The sequence below is a fragment of the Ptiloglossa arizonensis genome, chromosome 8 (genome assembly GCF_051014685.1).
Source record: "Ptiloglossa arizonensis isolate GNS036 chromosome 8, iyPtiAriz1_principal, whole genome shotgun sequence".
NCBI classification, from domain to species: domain Eukaryota; kingdom Metazoa; phylum Arthropoda; class Insecta; order Hymenoptera; family Colletidae; genus Ptiloglossa; species Ptiloglossa arizonensis.
Window position 1 is genome coordinate 11,829,443 of NC_135055.1, and position 16,372 is coordinate 11,845,814.

Consider the following 16,372-nt stretch of genomic DNA (forward strand, 5'->3'; position numbering starts at 1 on the left):
CATGCGTAAAGTTTCACGTAGACCTGTCGACTCGTTCGTATGTTTACAGTTGTTCAAAGTTGAAGTGTCATAGTATTTTTTTACAATGGAAGAAACGACAAAACATATTGAACAACCTAGTATTTTCCACTTGACCATTTGCATATCGATAATGCATTTCGAGTATTGTACGAGACGCTATCGCACACTTGCATAATTTTGAACGAAGTGTAAACGAATAACGGAGTTGATAATCAAAATGATCGGTAACAACAATCCGTACATACTCGTGTACATTTCGTACGTTTCGATCTTAAGTTTTCATCTTCTTTGGTAAATAATATTAATCGAAGATTAAAAATCATGAAAATATGTGGAATGAAACGTTGCACGAAATTATGCACAACGTCTCTAATTCGTTCGAGAAACCGTGGTAAGAAACTAGACAGTTACGTAGGTATTTGTTTTAATTTTGTTGAAAAAGAATAGCAGAAATGTCCCTGATATCGCGAAATTATTCGAGTCTCCTTTGTTGCACAACTTTGCAAGGAAAGTGACCATTCGAGCGGGAGAACTTGGAATAAAATCGACGTCTAAAAGAGTTGGGCGGCTCACGGGTCCTGAAATTCAGGAAAATACGAATACCAAGCGGGAAACTCCATTTTTCCCGATGCTGGATCGTGGAATCGTAGCACGGGAAACGCTATCGAGACCACGGAATAAAAAGAAGGTTACCTTGGTTCAAGGGGCACGTGAATCGGACTTTCAAGATGTGAAAAATATTTTTCGGAGCTACGAGTCGAGATTCGGTCCTACAAATGGCCGAGTTTCGAATGCAACGAGAGAATGCATCAACAACGCATCGTATGCACCATTAACCATCGAGCGTCGAAGTCGAGTCATTTCATTCGCCGAAGTTGCAATAATTATTACTGTATACACTATAAACGGTGGATACCTTCGTCTTTTCTATTAATATATTTGCAATCCTCAAAAACGTATTTTGAAAGATTGATTACAAAAATATCGATCAATCATACTCGTACTAGAAAGTATTAAGACACTTATCAAAAGTAAATCTAAAAATGTTGTAAACTCATCGAAGGACTCGAAAGAACAGTATTTGTTATTTTATATGTTAAACGAAATATTGGAGGATTACGCCACCGTCCAGAAAAGATCGAAATTTATTTTTTTTCAATAAAAATCTCCTCAATCTTATGTACAGTATCGTTGCAGAAAATTCTCGAAAATACCTATTCTTTTACTTCTTAAATTTAGATTAGAATAAACACGAATTGTAAAGGTTTTCATCACTTTACTATTAAAAATACTTATGCTGTATATTCTGAGTCATTCCTCTTCGCTGCTAATGTAGTATTCGGATTCTAAGGGTTAAACATAGCGAAGATTCGATTCTCGTTTAAAGATGTTTTTCTACCAAGGGTTCTATCTTCGGGTTATTTCGAAAGGTACCTTTATCGAGGCGTTTTTCAAGCTACCAAAATTATTAGAAGAAACCTTGCTAGCCATGTTCTCCAACCCTGACCATAATTTATAATAAATCGAATTCAAATTCGAGCTACCAGAGAACCGATCTTCGATCGAAACGAATTCCATGACATTGTTTCGCAACCGTTCTCGAATTGCCTTTGCTCTTCAAAGGAGAAAACAGTCACATTGGAAAACCTTTGCATTCGAAAGAGGTTCAACTATTTCTTCTAACGCGTTTTTTTCGCTAAACTTCGGCTCCCTGTTTTAACACCTCTCTCGTAGAAACAAAGACGCGTTGCACCTCGATAAAACACGCGTTGCACTTCGATAAAACACGCGTCACACCTCGATAAAACACGCGTTACACCTCGATAAAACACTCGTCGCGAAACAACCACCAGTCTTCTATGTCAAGTTCGAATCCACTAATTGTAAACCACGATCGATGGTTGGAGATGGTTCAATCTCGGACGAAAGCAGCTTCTGAAATCCTGTGAGCTCGCATCGTTGATAAGGTAGCCATTTTGAGCAACGCTATCTTTTTCTCGTCGACCGTGTAAATAAATTCCGATCGGTTGAAAACGAGGATCTTCCCAACTAAGAACGAATAATTGTTCACGATCGCTACGGAGTAGCCACCTTTCCTTCGATACTTCGTTCGCCAATCGTTTAGAGCAGGAGGTTCTTAATGGATGGCTCTAACCACGAGGAACTCTACGAAGAACCATTTTTTCGAGAAAGAAGCCATTCAGAACAATACTGGTGTCGATATCGATAACGAATTTATCGTGAACTTTTTATTTCTATATTTCCTAAAAATGATAACGTTCCTTCTTATTTTTTTTTTTTGCAACAGCTTGACACTCGAAGCAAAGCACGTTTTATTTCCACCCTTTTCGAAATAATAATACTTTTTAGATATTCTTTTGGTTACTCGAATGGATACTCGAAATAAAGCATCGGCCTAGTACTTTTTATTTTTATCTTTTCTCAAAATAACAATATTGTTCGAATATTCTTCTGCAATGGATGCTCCAAACAAAGCACTGGCCAAGCACTTGCGATCCATCTTGAACTTTTTATTTCTTTTTTTTTGAAAAACCGATAATATATCCTCTTCCTTAACAATAGCTCGATACTCGAAACGAAGCATCGACCAAACACTTTCTACTTTTCCGAAAATAATAGATACTCTCTTACAATAACTCGAAACTCGAAGCAAACCACTAGCGAAACACATTCTACTCCAATCGTCCTCGAACAAACAATACTTTCGCAAATATTCTGCTTCAATATCTGCTCGAAACAAACCATCACCCTAGAATATTTCCCCTACCCATCTTCCCTCAAAATAATAAAATCTCGAATACTTCTCCAACCGTCGACACTCGATAACCAAACGCACGCGACGAAATTCGTAACCAGGTACCGGGTACCAAATACCGGTTTCCTACTCGAATGAAAAAAAAAAGAAAAAATCGACAACCTGACCGTCGTGATCGAGACGAATTCGAAAGGTTATTTCTCACGGACGTCTTACCGTCGTTAAAATAAAATTTTACGATCAGGGGCGGCTAGTCTCGCTCGACGCGAATACCAATTCACTTAACCGATCAACGCGCCCCGGGGCACCGAATTCGAGTCGAATTAATTGAACGAGTACCACGAAGCGGGAGGAAGGGGGTGCAGGTACGTTCGGGTGGAACGCGGAACGTAGAAAAGTCCGCGATTTCGTAAAGAGCGGAACCGAAGTACCTGCGGCGTGGAAGCGGTAGCTACTGGCTCCGGGACTGAAACTGAAACGGGGATAGGTGGGATGCCATTGGAATAAGATCGGGTTTAGCCGCAGTGTCGGGTTCGAGCCCCGGATAAGTCTGCCTTATCCCGATAAGCCGGTGAGTTAATGAATCACAAAACAGGTGGTGGCGCCACCGAGAGATCGTCTTCGTCCTCGACTTCGCTGTACGCGCGGACGAATTCTTCCGTGCTCGATGAAACACCGGCTCTTGTCTTTTTCCTATTATTTCCTCTTCTTTTTTTTCTTCTTCCTTTTCTTCGTCTTTTCCACATTTTCTTTTTCTTTCCTTTTTTCTTCCTTTCTTTCTCTCCGCCGTGTTCGAGCACCGACGACCGATACGGAATTTGGCTCCGATGTTTGTTCACGCGCTCGTTGTCTCGTTCTTTATCTCGAGGCCGACGCATCGTCCCGTTAACGGTGTGTATTTCGCTCTTAAATGAAGAAAAAAAAAGAAAAAAAAAGGAATGATCGAGCCACGAGGCGAGCTCGTCGTTTTCGGGAGACGATAAGCGCCGACGCGTAAACCCTGCCGAATTTTCGAGCTGTTTAGATATTTTCGAAGGTTCACCCTCTCCTCTGGTGTGGACTGCGATCTTTTTACACGGTGCACTGTGTGTGTCGCGTGTACGGGGGTTCGGGAGGAAAATTGTAATTTGTAATCGAACTCTAGAAATCATACTGTGGTAGAATTTTTTCAAAGAGAATATTACAATGTATCGATCGATGTATAAAAAGTGAAGAGTTTCGTTCGAAAAACTCGAAGTAATGGCAATGAATGATATTGTAGTAGTAGCGAAGTAATAGCAATGAATGCTATTGAGTTTCTATCGAATAAAAAGTTTTTTGACAACTTTCACTATTGCAATTCGTTGGTAGATAAATACTGATTAAATTTTGTTCGAAATGAGAACGCAGCCTTAGGTTGCATGTCCATTTGAGAGTAAAACTGTTGCGAGTTGCTCCAGGGAGTGCTTCTCGCCAATGGAAACTGCGTTTGAGGATGATTGTCAAACTCAGAAGTGAGAAATACTCTTGAGAGCAAGTCGCAACAGTTATACTTTGAAATGGACACATAGCCTTAGGCTACTTTTAGTAATAAGTTGTTCCATAAGTTTTGTCGTTCGATATAACCTACTGAACAGTACTGTTCAATGTAGTACTGTTGAAATAGTCCTGTTGAAATAGTCCTGTTGTAATACTGTTGTGATACTATTGAACAGTACTGTTCAATGTAGTACTGTCAAAATAGTACTGTTCAATGTAGTACTGTTAAAATAGTACTGTTCAATGTAGTACTGTCAAAATAGTACTGTTCAATGTAGTACTGTTAAAATAGTACTGTTCAATGTAGTACTGTTAAAATAGTACTGTTCAATGTAGTACTGTTAAAATAGTACTGTTGTAGTGTTATTGAACAGTACTGTTCAATGTAGTACTATTGAAATAGTCCTGTTGTAATACTCTTGTGGTACTATTGAACGGTACTATACACTACAGTTGAAATATTACTGTTGTAGTACTGTTGTAGTATTATTGAACGGTACTGTTCAATATAGTACTGTTGTAGTACCGTTGTAGTATTACTGAACAGTTCTGTTCAATATAGTACTGTTGAAATAGTACTGTTGCAGTACTGTTTTAGTACTGTTGTAGTACTATTGAACAGTACTGTTCAATGTAGTACTGTTGAAATAGTACTCTTGTAGTACTGTTGTAGTATTATTGAACAGTACTGTTCAATGTAGTACTATTGAAATAGTCCTGTTGTAATACTGTTGTAGTATTATTAAAGAGTACTGTTCAATGTAATACTCTTCAATAAGTTTCATCGAACGACAAAACTTATCGAACAACCTAGTATGCCACATATCATCGAATGTTTTCAGTTTTTGATACGCAACTTGTATGCCACATATCGTTTAATGTCTGTTTTCACGCGATACGCAACAAAACCAGTTTCACCGAAACAACATCAGTAGTGTGCATCGTGTCTTTAGAAACAACAACGACAGCTACATATGTGGTAATAGCTCCGAATAAAAAAAGAAGAGAAAGAGGAGAACCAAAATGGTGAAAAAGAGAAATATTTGTTGGAAGGGACCATGACACATGCGACATATCGCCCAAATTTTGCCTCGATAGAATCGTGCTCTGCCTCGTGCGTCATTGCACGAGATTTGCATGCTGCATGTTACCCAAATGTTGCCTAGATGGAAACACGTCTTTACGCCATGATCCAATCGGATACACTGCTACAAAATCGTTATCCCCTACCGACCCTAGCGACAATAAACAAACGAAGGACATAGTCGCGCACAAATTGACAACATTGCACTTGTGGGTCACATTGTATGAAATTGAAACAAGTTTCGTTCTATCCCGTGTACAACGTCTGTAACAATAATATACATCGCGAAGTTGAATTTTTGAAATTCAAAAATCTCCTTTTTCAATGAACGAATCGAAAACAATGAAAATCTGCAATTTAATGAACAAGAAATCGACAAAGTACTTCCCTCTAGTACATCGATCGAACAAATCGTTGTTTTTGGAAAGCTGACGGTAAAAATGGCGAACACGTCGTATTTTATCCTGTCCTGGTATATCTGTTCTATCGCATGACGTTCTTTCGTGAATTAACTAATAATATTTACGTAACTGTCTATGCTAAGAAAAAACAACTCCGATTTCAACGTGTTGAAAACTGGACCGGTAACTCGGTCGCAAATAGTACTCGACCGATCAACATGGTTGCACGACGATTTTTTCGCTGTGTAACATCTAATTAGGACGTAGCGTTATCTGACTTCTCGCAACGCACACACATCTGTACAACTTGTATATTCTTGCTATTGCTTGCTGAGGACGAATGTGTGTGAGATTATACACCAGTGGGGTCCACGCAAGGTACGGAGCTCGGCCCTGAGGTCGGTTCTAAAATACCGGAGTTGTTACGGCGTAACACAAAAATTCATAGAAACGAAACGATCAACGAAGAAAAGGGAAATTTACTTCAATAGCTTCGATAGGTTCATTCGGTAAAATTCTAAGAACTTTTAAACAGTACTTTAAGAAATGGTCGAAGTGACCATCAGGTAAAATTTTACCTTGCAGAAAAATTCTGATAGCTGATTAGTGTGCCCTTTGATCATCAAATTACTATATAAAGCGTGACAGAAAAAAAACAACACCTGACCAACAGTTAGTTCACCTAAAGTTAATTGCATTTAAATTTGATTGATTTATTTTAATAACTCGAGATTAATTTCTTGACGTGAAGTGGAGCGGAATCAGAAAGCACCTTTCGCTAAATTGCTCTAGAGAAATTACTATATAAAGCGTGACAGGAAAACAATCAACACTTGACCAACGACCATTGTGTCGAAACGTATCGCTGTCAAATTTTATAGCAATCGAACCACAGTTGTTTCAAACGTTTATATTAAAATTAATCGTATTTAAACCTGACTGATTTATTTTAATAACCCGAGATTCATTTCTCAAAATGAAGTGTAGCGGAATCAGAAAGCACCTTTCGCTATTTGTGAAACCATTTTCACACCATTCGAATTGCTCTGGAGCAACTATTATCTCGTTTCGTACCGACAGGAGTGTATTTAAATTTTCCATTGGTGATTTTTTTCCGAAAATTGGTCGCACGAGCGAAGAATTGATCAAGGTCGTCTCACGGAAAGGGTTATTCGTTCGAGGTTGCCTCGATAAAGAAGTTATCCACGATGTACTCGAGTAACGCTCACGTTTTTTACGATTCGGGACGATCGATCGATTCTTCGAAGCAGCCTTCCTCTAATCTTCTAGTTGTAGGTAGATATCTCTTTTCACGTTACGTTCTGACGCGTTATTGTCAACTTTCCCGTTTCTCGTGTCGTTGAATTAAATTCTATTTCCATCACGTGTAACGTGTGTCTCTTTATTATCAAGGAATTAAATGAACAAGTTTTCGTAACCAGCGGATGTTTCTTTATGGTAAACGTGGCATTAAGTACCATTGAAAACTGGGGTACGACGAGTAGCGACAACGATACGAAAGGAATCTTTTTTCTCTTCTGAACGTGGATCAGGTAATTATTAACTATTCGGTTATCAGGGACGGAGTGTTCGAGGAATTATTGTACCTATTATTCGATCGATGATCTTCGTTTCTTTAACGGATTTAAGCAGGTCGTGGATCGTTATTATTTTCACGTGGGTCCTGTTTTGTATTTATCGCGGAGCACGTTATACTTCGGACGGGTTGAGATAAGGTGATCCGTTGAAGTTGGTACGTGTCGTGCTTCGCAAATTGGTATTGGTTCCTAAGTCGATAAGTCTTTGCGTTTCTGGATGGAGCCAAAAAAGTTGAAAGTAATCCTCTTTCCCGAAGAAAGAGGCGGTGTAACGTGTTTCTCGTTTCTACCTCGTTGTTTAAGAATTCGTTACTTTCGTTGTCTCTCGGGTGAAATTAATTATTTTTTCTCGATGAATGCTCGTGCACAATTATCGTATTTTCGAAATAATAAAACCATCGAGGAAACCGTTTAACCACCGATAATATTACTTGTTCGCGAGTTTGTCGTTACTCCATCTACAGGGAACTCTATGAAAAATGTATTTCTTTAAAAAGAAAACGTTTGGAGGGAACACGGACATTGTTGTAGTATGGATACAAATGTATCAATTATGTCGGGGACACGAATGTGCATCTTGTATTTCTCTTTTCGATCGTCTTTTCTACGCTAATTTTCTCTTTGCGTCTACTAATTTACGACGTACAAATATTATCTCAACGAACTCTAGTTATCGCGCCCCAAAGCAACGTTAGGCACGTTTTCATCCGCATAACAAACGAGAACGAAGAATAACGCGCGAGTCACGAATACATTTTTATCCTTATAAAAGATTAAGATCATCTATACAAGACAAGTCGTTTAAATTGTCGCATTAAAGAAAGTTTTCAGCGAAAATTGCTCGACATCCAGAAGAGCGTACAATCTAATAATTATTTTGTTACTATTTCCCTTTTTTGTGGAGATAAAGTTACACGATTCGAAAAGTTGAATGAAAAGTTGTCAAAAGTTGAATGAAAAGTTATTAAAGTATGTAGGATAAAAAATTAATAATTATCTACATAAACTTTAATTGATTTTTAACGCAGGTAATGTTCAAAATATTGTCGAACTCGTGTATCAAGAAGATGAGCGTTTTAATAATTTTTCCTGCGCAAAAGTTCCATTATTTTTCACCGGAGAATATCTCGGTAATTATTAATTTTTTATCTCGCGTATCTTAATAAACTTTTATTCTGTATTCGGCGCTCTTTCGACTCGCATGATCAAACGTTATAGGTTGCGATTGAAAATAGTAAATAAATTGAAAGCTCTCTTCAATACCGAACGAATTTCGCTCGATACATTATTTTTTATATCACACACAGTTTGCAAGTAAATTCAGGCGATACGATTAAATGATTCACTCTGTATACACAGTGGGTGATCAAATTATTACGAACACTTTGAAATTACTACTTATGTGAAATTTGGTCAAGAATGGAATTGAAAATGCATTTAATTCGTAACAAGATCTTACAACTGTTTTAAAGCTTTTGCAATAAAAAAAATACACGCGTCGATATTCGTTCACGCCAATTTTCTCATCTATAATTGCTCGAAGACGTCTCTGCAACGCTTTTGATATTTTTTCCACACTTTTCTTCTATTCCTGGCTCGTGATGTCATATGAATTTAACATCATTGATCAATTGATATTTATTGCACATGGATGCAAAGGACGGTACGATCAAATATTCTTACTTTCCTTTTATTGTAAAAGCTTTAAAATAGTTGCAAGAAATTGTTACGAATGTAACAATATATTTTTGAAAAAACCAAATTATCATTTCCATTTTTAACTGAACTTCGAGTAAGTATTCAAAGCGTTCATAATAATAACCTACTATATATGTATAAAAGAATGTGTTCTTTCTTTTTTTCTTTTTTTGAATAATACTCCCTAAACAAACAATACCGGTAAAATTTACTTCACGGTACATTTTTAATGAAATAGAGTTAAATTTACACTGTCCATATTTCTCGTATAAATGTTCGTATTACCCTGTTAAGTCCACAGAAAATACGAGCACTCCAACGCATTATGCAATGTTTCTTCTTATAAAATTTTCTTTTGCTTTTCAACGTTGCAAAATTAACTCGATCGTATCCGTATTAACTCACGTTCCCTTGCTCGAACTCCGTTTAAAAATCCGTACGTTAATTTTCAATATTCGCGACACCCGATGTGTACGATACAAAACGCTTCGTTCTGGTTTGGACAACGATCATAACAATATTTACAAATCGAATCGACGAGTCAAAGGACAATAAAGACCAAAGATCACGTTTTGAATATTTAAAGAAACAGTTTTTTACGTTCGAAATATTAATTTGCACCGATCCAATCTGTAAATCTATGCACATATGTATACAACCCTTTGGAACTATTATTTATTCGAAATTTAATTAAGGATGAAATCGATAATGTCCTCAAAACGACACTTTGGTTCTCTTTTAAATGTATTATTATATTCGTAAGAACATCATAGAGCTATTTTGTAACTTTTACAATCAAAAAAATATACATATAAATCACACTGTCCTTTACATCCATATGCAATGAACACCAACTAATCGAGAAAACTGTATCCATCACGACCCAGAAATATAAAACAACGGTCGAAAATTGTTAAAAGCACGATCAAATATTGACATCTGTATATTTCCTTCTAATTTGGAATCTTTGAAACAGCTGTAAGATACTGCCACGAATTAAGTGTATTTTCAATGTCATTCGTGACGAAACTTCAAACGAGTACAGATAAAACATCAACACGAGTAAAAGAACATTAGTTTCAATTCGTTTCTAATAAAATAATCACCCACTGTGGTTTCGAGATTATTTCAAAACAGTTAATTTCGAACTCGTGTCGTTGTTCGACTCGTCGATTCAGTTAATCGACGATTTCTCCGAAGAAAATGGATCGAACGGTGACAAAATTTAAAAAAAAAAAAAAAAAAAAAAAAGAAGAAATGGACACGAACGATATTCGTCGATCGAACGGGAGGTCCGCTCGATTCGTCGAACAGTTTTAATCCGTTTTCGGCGGTAGCTAATTCTCCGATCGCATTAACACGGAACGGGTCCGAAATTTTATTCGTCATGTCGTATCGGTGCTGGAATAACACGATGGGCGCGGTGCTTATCGAAGCTATTCGTACTAATGTTTTATCTGTACACGGCTGGCACCTGACAAGCACCGGCGTACAATGTTGCTCGCGTCGCGCGAACATTTTTACCGATACTGCGACGAAAATGTCGTACGCGGCTCGTATCGAGCACCGTTAGTATCGGGCTGCTACCAAACACCATTTATACCGGAAAATATCGAATGAACAGGACCTCACCTACTAGAAATCGAGAATTCAATTACGAAGGTTAATTGTCGAATCAACGCGAGACGACACAGCCTAAAGTCCGTATACGTAACGTTGAAAACAATGGAACAACGTTCGACTATTTTGCAGAATGTTTCAACAGAAGATACAACGTTTCGTTCGCAAACGAAACATTCTCTCTCGAGATTGTTATATTTTCCACAAATGTCAAAATCTATCGCTAATCGAACAACTCGAATTTGGAAAATTCCTAGTCTAGTCCTAGTTTCCTAGATTTTGCAATTCTTGGAAACGATCTCGCGAAATGTGTCCAAAGTGTAATAGGTCGTTCGATAAGTTTCGTCGTTCGATGAAACTTGTTCAACAAGCCAGTACGAAAGTACGCGTTGTGATCGAGAATGGTGCGCGAAAGAAGTGTTTCAGGAAGTTCGAGGAAAACGTTATTATCGTCAAGTAACTAAAAATGTGGTTTGACGAACGCTCGTGTTCGATCGAGGTTGTTCGTTGTTCGTGAACGCGTCGATTTCGCTGGTGCGAGCGTCGCGCGTGCAAATTCGAGCGATACGAGATTTTCCGAAAAGACGCGCGATAACGGGAACGACGCAGTGAACGATTCGGGAACAGAGAAACGACGAGTATTTGTCGCCGTGAACGAACGAAATCGATGGTATCGCGAATAACGAAATCACGCGAATCGACAAGCTCGTACAAGCGATTATCGCGATACCGTGGATACGCGACGAAGAAGGAAGCGTCGATCCCCGTATCTGCGTCTCGATCGAGACACAAAAGAAAGCAATTAGACCCGCGTCACCTTTTGTAAATATAAACGTATATACGGGGCTCGAATCGATACGAAATCGCGCGAAATTTCACGCTCGTTTCGTCGTTTCTATCTTGAAACGTTCATTCGCGAACCAATGCGAGCTCGAGATTTTTTAAGTAGAAAGAAAATGCACCGAATGTGCGAAACTTGTTTAACTTCGCGATAGAACGAGAGAACGAAGAAGTATCTGATTTTATATATTTTAATCATTTTAATTGTAGAAAAATGGTACAGATGTTACGAGAACGCGATTGCTGGAAAAAGATCCAGGGAAATTCATCAAGAGTAAACTCGATGCAAGAATCTAGTTTTCATCGTAACCCTGATTCGTTCTTCGGGTCTTTTTCGACCCATCGCGTCCTCACCATGTACCGTGTCTCTCTAATTGATATTACAGCAGATCCAGTTAAATGTCCAAATTCTTTTCTTAGCCTTTTCGTCGCGTTGCAAAGTTAAAATCACAAATTTCACATATTTGACACATTTTTAAACCAAAAACTCCGAGCGTAATGGTTACTCCGAGATTAAGAATGTCGTTTAACACATTGAACGCAACGGTGGTCACTGGTGAACGACACTCCAAGTTCCTTGATATTTGCGAAGTTTTAAATAACGTTACTCTTTTTAGCAATGTTGTAATATGACAAGTACACCGATAAACTTTTGAATACTTTTACTTTTCACGGTACGATTGAAACGAACGTCGAGAACATCGTTGAATAGGAAAAACCACGTGGGAATTGAACGCGTTATCGGTATTTTCCCGGAAAATAAATATTCGGTGGCGACACCACGAGTCCAAGTATCGTTTGAATCACTTGCGAACATTTTCAAAATATTTGCACACCGATCGACGATTCGAAGATTCGCGTACGGTACGTTACACGTAGCGTTTGCGAAATCGTAGCACAACCGAGAGGATTCCACGCACGAAACCACGTCGTGAAGCTGGAGCAATGTTTTTTCTCACGTGGTTTCGTTTTCGAGAAAATCGTGTTTAAAGGATTCCTCGGTTTCGCGTGCACTCGGACACTGGCTCGCAAACTCGTAACCGAAATTTACGTTGCGATCTTGAACGTGCACAACCCGCATTCGTGATCGTCGATCTTCGCATTGTTAGGGGAACTCGTTTCCAAGAACGAGTTTCAACGCGGTATTTGCGTTTTTTTTTCTTTTATTTGCCCAACGATTTACCCGGTTTGTTGAAAAGTGTACTCTCCATTCGACGAATCTTCGTTTTTCAACACGACGGAGCACCACCACACTTTAGCCGGGACGCGAAAGATTTGTTAAACTCCCTTCGATTTTTCTTTCGCGGAGAAAGAAGAAGTGTGAGATTCGTTAAACTCCCTTGGATTTTTAGAATCTTTTTTAGAGAAAGAAACAGTGTCCGAAATAGTCAAAATTAAAGTATCGTTAAAAGACGATACATTCTTGATGTTCGTAGAAGTTGGAAAATCAAACTTTCGGTTCGCGTTTCGTCGATATTCGTGGAGCATACCTGTGACAGCGGGGAAGATAATTTTCAAGGCTCGTTAAAATTGTACCGTAACCTGTATTGTTTACAAAAGCAAGCAGCAATGGAGGTTGCGAGTCAAGCCGAAGCGAAAACCATGTCCGAGTGCACGCGCATCGGACGAATCTTCGAATTTAATTTTTTCGAAAACGAAGCTTTGTACGAACAAATTTTACTCAACATTTTCGACTCAGTTTTGTTTAAAGAAACTACCATTTGCCGGCTGATTCGTCAGAATCTTCGAGTCTCGGTTCAAGTTCAATCAAACGTTTCGGTAGAGTCTAAACGCGAATATTCGTTCGGAGAACTTTCTAAACAAACGAAGAAAAGCAACAATGATCGCGATCTGACTTTCAAAATCGAACGAGAACAAAGGAGAATAAACTTCCAGAGGTATTTGTCAATTTTGACAACCGACGGTTCGTTGACGAACTTCGATCGTTCGTACCGATAATCTCGGTGCTCGTTCGATCGTTTCGTCGACGTTTCTAAGAATCTCGGATTATATTCCAGCTCGATCGAAACGATGCACAGAAACAACTTGTAAACGTGCAACTGTCGCGTTAACCCTTACAACTCCTATATCGAGCGCAACAACACCAACTATTCCTCATACCAACTCCAATATCGAGCTAGACTCGACCTTGTGCAACTACCTCGGTGTTCGATACAAACGAAAAGTACGTTTGTTGCACACTCTGCACGATTGCGATGTAACAATTCATCGAGACGTACACCAACTCCAACATCGAGCTAGACTCGACGTTGTGCGATTACCTTGGTATTTAATACAAATGAAAAATTCGTTCGTTAGACACTCTGCACCGTTGCGATGCAACCATTCATCGAGAGACTCTCTTACGATCTGTTTCGTGGAATAATCGAGGAGTCGTCGGTGGATAAAAAAAGGAAACAACAAGTGCAAAGGGTCGAGACTCGAACGAAGCTTACCAAGTCTCGAAGGAGAATAATAAAAAAAAAAAAGAAAAGAGATAATATCGATCCGTAATTTCCGTGTCACCAAGCATCCGAGAGCGTTCGCTCGGTTTCGCTCCGTCATCGTGTCACTGTTACGCGATTCGTCGAGTCTACGAGTGTCCTCGAAAGGTCCACGGGTCCCCCTGGTTGCTCGCATCGCGGAGCGACGATTCCGCGAGGATACGCGAGGAAAGTGACGTCGCTTACGGGGTCCGTAGCGACCCTCGGTGTTGTTACCGACTCACCACGTTTAAGTTTCTCGAGCGGCTCGTGGTGCAGCTGATGGCTGGAGTTGTGCAGCATGGAGGCGTCGTGGTGCGAGTTCCCGTGTAGATCGTGATGGTGCATGGTACCCTGGAGATGATCGCCGTGGATACCGGCCATGGACGCCGTGGCGGCCGCGTGCTGATGATGCTGGACCGATAGACCGGTCGTCGATCCCGTAACGAGATCCTGAAGGCACAAATCCGCGTTGCCACCGCCGCCTCCGCCCCCGGCGAGTTCGAGGCTCCCCCCGCCCCCGCCCCCGCCGCCCCGCTCCATGCTATAGAAGGTTAACGTCGTGTTGACCGTTCCGTACAACGCGACGCAGGATCAACCGCGGCCCCCGGGAGGCCGAAATTACGCGCGCGATTATCCCGTCGCACGAGACGTCGTTTCGGTTGTCGGTCTCAGGGACGCATCAGGTACCCTCCCTCGTCGATTTCTGACGGTGAGACCGGCTGACCACCGTCGGCTGGACGACAGGGTACTCGGTTCCGTCGGTTCCGTCGGTTCCGTCGGTTCCGTCGGTTCCGTCAAAAGTTCAGCCGGTGTGGTCGTTCCGGGAACTCTATCGGCGATCGTGTTCCTGTCTCGGTTCCAGGGGTCCTCGTCATAGGTTCGATTCGTTCGGCGAAGTTGGTTCCTGGTGTTAGACCTCGAGGCGCGAACCGTCGCTACGCGTTGGCCGGCGTGCGACGCGGGACGTCCTCCTCGCGACGCGCGGCCGTACCTTGGTAACAGCTCATCGGTGGATCGAGGGGATCGTTTCCATGGATCGTTCACCGTAACGGTTCGCTTCGATCTTGATCGACGGTATAGGACGCGACGCGACGCGAGCCGCGCGTGCTCCGTCACTTGGATACCCGACGACTGATAAATAATCGGGTGACCGAGGATCGACGACGAGCGACGCCGCGTTACGTAAGGATCGAGCTAGACCGCGGGGATAGTGGGAGATTTCGAATCGACCCACGATGGGAAAAGTAGGTTGCCCGCGAACGAGCACGCACCACGCACCGTTACTCTGTTCCGCGTTGAGGCGACCCTCGCCGCGGCGATTCTTCCAACGCGTGTACGCGCACCGTCCGCTCCCGGAGAACCCTCGTCCTACGAGTCCTCGATGAACGACGCTCGGCGATCGGATCCTCCTCTCCGTGATTTCTTCGGTGCGTTGCTCGTCGATGGACGACGATTAACCGCGAATAGCCCCGTGTTCACTCTGTGCACTTTGTTTGCTCCGTGGCGGCGGTCACAAGACGACAACTTACGCGTATTTGTACATCCAGATGCTGGGTTACGCGATCACCACCGTATTAACGCGACACCCGGAATGGCCGACGGTCGACACCCCCGATTCTGGTCACTCGGACGCGGTCCTTGCACACCATGGATTTCCATACGCGCGGTTCACCTCGCGGCCAGGAACGTTGGTACACCGGCGTGGAAAAGTCACCCACGGGGACCGCGCGACATCGCGATCACGTTGAATCGTCGATGGTGGACGCGGCGCGACGTCCGCGCTCGCTCTTCTTACGGCACGCGTCGTCGAACGACGTACGGACCGCGCGGGAGCGAGAGAAAGAGGGACAGACGGAGGAAAACGTAAGAAAGGCGTCGGTGGGCGCCGCGGGTCGCGGTAGTATAGCCGGTTTTCGTAGTAGATGGAACGTGTAGTGGCCGCGCGTCGGTAGTAGGTGGGTCCGCCAGGCTTAGCCGGTTGAGCCTTTCGGACTGCCTGCCGGCTTAAGTCTCTAAGTCGGTAAGCCGAGCGGATCTAGTGGTCTTGGCTGGTGCACTGGCTGCCTGCTAGCCTGCCTGCCTGCCTGCCTGCCTTCCTTGCTTGCCGGGCAGCCTGCCTGACTGTCTGACTGCGCCTCTCCCTGGCTCGCTCGCTCTTACTCCCCTCCATGCCGCTCCTTCTCGCTACTACTCCCCCACTCCTCGGCCGCGGTCTCACTCGACGTCGAGCTATAGCCGCGTCCTACTCGCTCCTACGATCCGTCCCCCCACTCCTTCGCTCTCGCGGTCCCTCTACCTCCCTCTCGCTCGCTCTCGTTTCCACTCGTCGG

The 16,372-nt window shown here is 41.9% G+C and overlaps 1 protein-coding gene across 2 annotated transcripts in view; it reads right to left on the reverse strand.

Annotated features, from left to right (window-relative positions):
• Ptx1 (pituitary homeobox homolog Ptx1) overlaps nucleotides 1–14,582 on the reverse strand; it is an 86,115-nt gene extending 71,533 nt beyond the window's left edge. Inside the window, exon 1 of one of the 2 annotated variants that reach the window (XM_076318137.1) lies at nucleotides 14,288–14,582. In XM_076318137.1, the coding sequence (XP_076174252.1) occupies nucleotides 14,288–14,582 (295 nt within the window). Of the gene's footprint in view, nucleotides 1–14,284 lie in introns of both variants that reach the window. The other variant, XM_076318136.1, reaches the window with a different exon arrangement.
• Nucleotides 14,583–16,372: the final 1,790 nt, after the last annotated feature.